We start from the raw sequence: 7,290 nt of genomic DNA, 5'->3' as shown, positions 1-7,290 counted from the left end.
AACATGAACACCAACCACCAAGGAGATGGGCCAACGAATAAAACTGTTCCATTTCCTCGGGCATTGGTGAACCCCGAAACCTCATCGGCACTTAGAAAGAGGGACCCACAGCCGGAGGAAATGTGGGAAATATTTAAACAAATAAAAATTAATTTACCCCTCATAGATGCAATTAAACAAGTCCTTGCATATGCTAAATATTTAAAAGACTTGTGTACTCAAAAACAAACTCACAAGTTGCCCAATCAAGTTGACTTAACTGCAAATGTGAGTTCGGTTTTGACGGCTATCCTCCCACCCAAGCTACAAGATCTGTGAACGCCAATTATACCCATTAAAGTGGGCGATTTAAAAATGATTAGGGCGTTGTTAGATCTTGGGGCTGGGGTGAGTATTCTTCAGGGAAGCTTGTATGACCAGTACGACTTCGGTCCATTTAGAAAAGCTGAAGTCATATCTAATTTACCACCTCCTACTAATATAAAAGGGATAAGGGCATTTTTGGGTCATGCTGGTTTTTACCGACGGTTCATCAAGAATTTTAGCATCATATCTAAACCGATGTGTAATTTGTTATTAAAAGATGTACCATTTGTTTTTAACGAAGAGTGTCTTAATGCATTTAATGTCCTAAAAAACAAATTGGTTGAAGCCCCGATCTTGTTGTCACCTGATTGGTCACTCCTATTTGAGATTATGTGTGACGCAAGTGATTACGCGGTCGGGGCCGTGTTGGGTCAACGGGTGGATAAGAAGCCCGTTGCCATATACTATGCGAGTAAAACCATTTCCGATGCTCAAATTAATTACACCACTACAGAAAAAGGAGTTGCTTGCGGTAGTATATGCACTTGATAAGTTTCGATCTTAGATTTGGGGGAGCAAGGTTATTATTTTTTCAGATCACGGCGCAGTCAAGTACTTGATGGAGAAGAAGGATGCGAAGCCGCGCTTGATCAGGTGGATTTTACTGCTCCAAGAGTTTGATGTGGAGATCCGCGACAAAAAAGGAAGCGAGAACGTGATAGTGGATCATTTGTCGAGACTTGTGGGACAAGAAGAGGAGGAGAAAGACGAGAGGGCCATCAATGAGTCATTCCCGGATGTGCAATTGTTTTCTGTTTCAACCTTACCATGGTATGCTGACATTATTAATTTTATTGTTGCAGATACAATTCCGGATTTTTGGCTAAGGAAGAAGAAGCAACATTTCCTTTCGCAGGTAAAGTACTATGTGTGGGAAGATTTGGACCTGTTCAAAGTTGGATCAGACCAAGTGATGAGGCAATGCATACCGGAGGAAGAGATGCAGAGTGTTTTGCACCATGCCTACTTATCAGCTTGTGGAGGTCACTTCAGCGGCCAGAAGACGGGGCATCGCGTGCTTGCGTGTGGATTTTACTGGCCTACTATCTTTAAGGATGCAATAGCGTTTGTTAAGAATTGTTTTAGATGCCAACAGATAGGGGGTATTTCAAAGAGGGACGAGATGTCATGCAACCAATCCTCGTTGTCGACATCTTTGATGTTTAGGGGATTGATTTTATGGGTCCATTCCCTAATTCATTTAGTAATCTATATATCTTGGTGGCTGTCGATTATGTGTCTAAATGGGTAGAAGCAACTGCCACCAAGACGAATGACCATACAGTTGTTTGTAAGTTTGTCCAGTCTAATATTTTTTCACGTTTTGGTGTCCCCCGCATTATCATTAGTGATGGGGGTTCACATTTTAAGAATTTCAATTTTGGAAAACTACTTAAACGGTATGGCATAAACCACCGTATTGCCACTCCATATCACCCTCAAACGAGTGAGCAAGTGTAGGTTTCCAATAGCCACATCAAAGAGATTTTACAAAAGATGGTAAGGCCCGATCGGAAGGATTGGTCAAATAAACTAAACGATGCTTTATGGGCTTACCGTACTGCTTATAAAACGCCTATTGGAACCACTCTCTATCGGTTGGTTTACGGAAAAGGGTGTCATTTACCTGTTGAGCTAGCCCATCGTGCTCTATGGGCGGTTAAGAATATTAACCTAGAATTTGAGTGTGCAGGTAAACAAAGAAAGCTAAACATATGCGAGTCAGAAGAGTTAAGAGATGAAGCTTATGAATGTGCGCCTGCATATAAAGACAAGATGAAAAGATTTCACGATGCTAAGCTTAGAAGAAGGACGTTCGAGGAGGGGCAACGAGTTTAGTTGTACAATTCAAGATTGAAGCTTTTTCTGGGAAAATTGAAGAGCAAGTTGACGGGACCTTATCAAGTCAAGAAGGTTGAAAATTTTGGAGAGGTTGAGATAGAAGATTTTGACGATCATCTGAGGCAAGTGATGAATGGCCATCGGTTGAAGCCCTCTTTGGAGGATGCGGATTTTAACAAAGAGATACATGAGTCGGATGTTTGCTTTTTGGCGGACGAGCCGACTTATTCGGTTGATTGAGGAACCAAGGAATGTCGAGATATAGACATTCAATTCAGCGCTAACCGGGAGGCAACCCGGCATTTGTAAGTTGTATTCTTTGTATATTGAGTCTAGTTAGCTAAGTGTTTTCCTCAAATCGTGCAATGTAGAGCACGGATCAAGTGTGGGGAAGCGACACGATGATCAGCATTGGAGAGGAATTGGTAAGCACATGCGTCGCTAGAGGGAGCCCCAGGTACGTAGGTGATTGGTATTTGGCGACCGAAGTTGGTGGCAGGGGAAAGCAGCTCAAAAGACACTTAAAAGATTAATATTTTAAAACGTTAAAAACCATAAAAATTTTCTGTAAAAATGCAACTTCGCGCGGCGCCAAGTTGCTGGGCATGCATCTTTGTGAGTCGCGGAGATGCCGAAAGTCAAATGGTCAGTCAACAGTCAGCGGTCAAAAGTCAAAAGCTCAACTGCATCTTTGCGCGTCGCGAAGATGCAAGACTAGTGCGAAGATGCTCAAATCTGAAAAAAAAATAATATAAAATCGGGTTTCCTATCACTTTCACCACACATCTCCTATCTCTAACCCTATCCACACATACAATTCTGGCCGCCACCAGCCATGTCATCACCGTCGCCGGCCGCCACCATCACCACCGTCACTATTATCGAGTATTTTCATCATCTACACTTAACCCGATTGAAAGGTATGTCGTTCGGTTCAATTGAAATTGGTTTATCTATGTTTTGAATTGGGTATCACAGATTGTTTAGGGGTATGGAATGCATGTTAGTGGGTATATATTTGGTCGGGATTGACGGGTTTTGTTTATTTAGTGGGTATTTGATGTCGGTTTTACCGGGTTGAGTTTACCTGATTGTTGAAGTTTTGGCCGGATTTTAAAATTATTGTTGAAGTTTTTGAAGAGTGGTCGTGTTTTCAAAAGGTTTTTGGTTACCGGAATAATTTTCCGGCGAATTGTTGAGTCGAAGTTTTGAAAAAGTTACCAAAAGTGTGTGATTTTGTAGTTGTTTGGGTCGGTATTTTAATAGATGTTGGTGATGTTGCGTGTTTTTGACTAATGGAAATCTTTCCTGCAAAGGTTTCGTAAAAAGTTTTGAAAATTAACAAGTATGTGTCGGTTTGTGAAAATGAATGAGTTTAAAAAGTGTTTGGTGTCGGGTATGATTTTTGAACAAAGAATGGGGTATGTTTACACGTTTTGTTTTGCACGTGCGGTTTGAGGGTTTTGTTTTTATTCTTTTGAGTTTTTGATTTAAAAATAAAAAATGGTGTAAGTTTTCTCTATTGGGGAAACCGTGACCGAAATGCTATACGGTTGTCGCCCATCATTGTTTCAACATGGACTTACTTGGTATATTTATTTGCAGATGTCGAGGAAAAGATCTAAGCAGTAGCAAACGTTTGGTTTTACCTCTCAACAGTATAGGCGTGTACCGATTAGATATGTGGTGGAGGTGTAACATCCGTATTTTGAGATAAATAAATAAAAGAGAAGTTTATTATTAACTGTGTGTCGTTAGTTTAATATTGTGAGTGTTTATGTTTGGATAAGGTTTGGTTGGAAAAGGGAGTGAGTGGTGGGGCCCTTGGACCCCTATATATATATACCCCAACCTTTCCTCCATTCCATTCCTTTCCACCATCACACACACTCAAGAACAAACACACACACTTTCTCTCTATCACCCGAATCTAATCCCGAGCCAAAAGAAGAAAGAACCTCGTGTGTAAACGTCATCAAACATCAAGAACACGTCCAAATCGTTGGGGTTGTCCAGATCTGAACCGAACCCGGAGCAAAAGGTAAGCTTCGGCCAAAGGGTTAAGTTTTATGGTTGGATTCGACATGGAAACTGAAAGAACAATAGATCGGGTTGTCAGATGTAAGAAAAGCATAAACTTGGTGAGTTATAACCTCACGGGTATGTTATAGGACAAAAAGGTGATGTTCGGACCTCATAAAACACGAGTATACAAAGTTGGTACAACCCAAAACCCATAAAAAGGGTAAAATCGGGTCCTAAGGAAGAGTCACGGAGTGATTTGGCTTAAAATGGCAAAAAAAATGAAGAAAAGGAGGTATTTTTTCATAAGTCGATTTCGCATCTCATAGCCATGCGAAGCGAATCAATATTCCGCATCGCACAGCCATGCGAAGCAAAATCAATATTTCGCATCGCACAGTCATGCGAAGCGAAAAATTCATGCGAAGCGAAATTCCATGCGAAATGGCCATGCGAAATTGCATGAAATTAAGTTTTTGATACATTTTGTTAAAGGACTGTATATGAAAATAAAATTTTTTCGAGCTGACCTGGCAGCTCGACCCCAGCCAGGGGCTCTGCCCCTTGGACCCTGCTAGGAGCTGCCGTCCCTAGACCCCGCTACCAGGGGCGCGGCCCCCGGACCTCCGTTGGTTGAGGGTTTAATTAACCTAGATGTAAGAAGTAGTAGTAATGGATAATTGACGCACGTAATGTATTGTACAGTTAGTCGTGCACACCTAAGGAAGGGCATTACCATTAACGGTGAGAGAAATCGTCTCCAGGTGAATTCTAGCCCCATTTCTCTTTGAGATATTTTCAGAGCTGTGTGCATACTTGTATGAATAGTAACATATATACTTATGTGCTTAACGTGAATGATTAATGTAAGAATGAAAGAAAGATGTTAGAATTTGTATATGTTAGTTGTTTAACTTAACATGATTGTAAGAATCTAGAAAGAATGTGAAGTAAGAGTCAGGGTGGCAGGCCCTTCTAATACCTGGGCAAGAATAGTAAGAGTCAGGGTGGCAGGCCCTTCTAATAACTGGGCAAGAATAGAGTGGCCGACTCTATGATATCTGTGCAAGAGGTCGGGTGGTAGACCCTTACAATATCTGTGCAAGAATGTATGTATAATTGTATGTTTGTAAGAATGTGTAATAATAATGCAAGAGTAGTACAAATAATACTTGTATGTAAATGAAAGAATGTGTGAGAATAATCCTATAAACGGTTAAACTAGAACTCACTCACCGTAGCTGACTTTTAGTATGCACGCAGGCAAATAGGTTGAGGCAACTGGCTTGAGGTGGGATACATGGCATGGATTGGAGAGACTAGCATCTCGGGATAGAAGTGTTATGAATTGTGATGTCATGTTAAGACAATTCAACTTTTGTTTAAGACAAGATTTGCTGTTCTTGTAATATGATGGTGAATGTTTAATTATTCCGCGAAAGTTTTAATTAACTCTGATTTTAGAACTGTGTTTATGAGTAAATCCAATGCCAAAGTAGGGTTACAGGGAACGGGGCCTTACAGGAGGATTTTGAGGTTTTCAGGGTAGCTGTTGAGGATATCACAGGGGGAGATGAGGAGGATCACATCATTTTACATTTTACGATTTCTCCCTGGTCATCCGGAATATGAGATGTTTGAGCAGATTTGAGGTATGCTGTTATTAAGACGTTGTATGTTTGATTGGGACGTGTTGGAATCAATTGGGCAGGCTGGGAGACTTAATGGTCTATTACCCGGACGTTGGGCCGATATTCTGAGATTTGTTGATAAGCAGTATGTGGAGTTGGTTTATGAATTTTACTCTACTTTTCGACATAATCTTAGAGATTTTGATGAGCCACATGCAGTTAGTTCTGCTTTGGGGAGAGAGTTGTTTCAATTCACGGTGCCCCGTTTTGCTATGATAGCGGGATTGTATGGGGCACATGAGGTTGAGGGTCCCGAGTTTCGGGAGAGTATTCGGGGTTTTACTACGGGTTCTATTGCCTCTCTGCCTTACTGGATTTCGACTACTTAGTTGGCCGAGTTCTGGAGTACTATTGCAGATGGTGAGCATTGGAGTAATGTTGTCTCATCAGCCATTCGGGATCCACTCCACAGGTATATGCATAAGGTGATAGCTTCCACTTTCGTGGGCCGATAGTCGGGATGCAATAAGTGTAATAATATATAATTGATGTGCTTAATGGCCACTGTTAGGGGTAGGAATGTTAATCGGGCCACGTTATTGTTGAGTTCATTGGCAAGAGGAGGTCGTAGAGCAAGCTCGGCCACGACTCGGTTGGCATTGGGACCGATTATTACGAGAATTGCTCAGTCGTTGGGGGTTTTTGGACGTTATCCGGAGGAGTATTTCAAGGAGGCACCGGATACCGATATTGTGACACTTGATGATGCCCAAAAAGCGAGCATAGTTACTTATGGAGATCCATCGCAGATGGCGGATGTGAGAGCAGAGGGTAGTTCATGGGGGCAGCATGTGGAGAGGCCACCTGCCCGGCCACATCAGAGACGACATCCCAGTCCACCACCGGTACAGCACCCACAGTCCATGACTTTAGATTACATGTTTGAGCAACAGTTAAAGATAAGAGATGAGTTACATGGGTACCGGGATGAGTTCCGAGAGTATAGAGATGAGTCACGCGGATATTTCAGGACTATGTTCAATCATTGGAACATACCATTGCCGGGTTCTTTGCAGGAACCACCGCCGGCTACGGGTGGTTTTGATATGGAAGGTCCTGGGTATGATTATGGAGGAGGATATGGTGGTTCGGGTAGTTATGGAAATGTGTTAGCCGCTGGATATATTGGATATGGTACCAGTTGTTTTTATGATGCAGGTGTCGGAGGCTCTGGAGCTGGTAGAGCTGATGATGATGAGGATGACGAGGATGCGCAGTAGATGTTAATAGAAGCAGCCGTACCAACCGATATTTTGGGTCCTATTTTCATTTTTCTTTTTATTATGTTTTTATTTTATTGTTGGTTGTATTGATATAATTATTGTTTTGCTTATTGGTAGTATGGCCAGTTCGGTTGGGTTACTTGAAG

The 7,290-nt window shown here is 41.8% G+C and overlaps 1 protein-coding gene across 1 annotated transcript; it reads left to right on the top strand.

The window, feature by feature from the left end:
• Positions 1 to 1,863: 1,863 nt before the first annotated feature.
• On the top strand, positions 1,864 to 2,448 carry LOC143599888 (uncharacterized). Its single transcript, XM_077077730.1, has 2 exons — positions 1,864 to 2,199; positions 2,248 to 2,448. Exons 1-2 carry the CDS (start codon positions 1,864 to 1,866, stop codon positions 2,446 to 2,448), a joined length of 537 nt encoding a protein of 178 aa, XP_076933845.1.
• The last annotated feature ends 4,842 nt before the right edge of the window (positions 2,449 to 7,290 follow it).

The sequence above is a fragment of the Bidens hawaiensis genome, unplaced genomic scaffold (assembly GCF_021521415.1).
Source record: "Bidens hawaiensis isolate Kalapana, Puna unplaced genomic scaffold, B.hawaiensis_p1.1 tig00053035_1, whole genome shotgun sequence".
NCBI classification, from domain to species: Eukaryota; Viridiplantae; Streptophyta; class Magnoliopsida; order Asterales; family Asteraceae; genus Bidens; species Bidens hawaiensis.
This window is presented reverse-complemented; position numbering and strand designations above follow the sequence as displayed.

Bases quoted from the DNA above. Each gene is read 5' to 3' on its own strand.
- LOC143599888 (XM_077077730.1), top strand. From the start codon at position 1,864: ATGGTAAGGCCCGATCGGAAGGATTGGTCAAATAAACTAAACGATGCT. The intron at 2,200-2,247 runs GTTTAGTTGTAC...GGAAAATTGAAG, and splicing joins CGTTCGAGGAGGGGCAACGA to AGCAAGTTGACGGGACCTTA.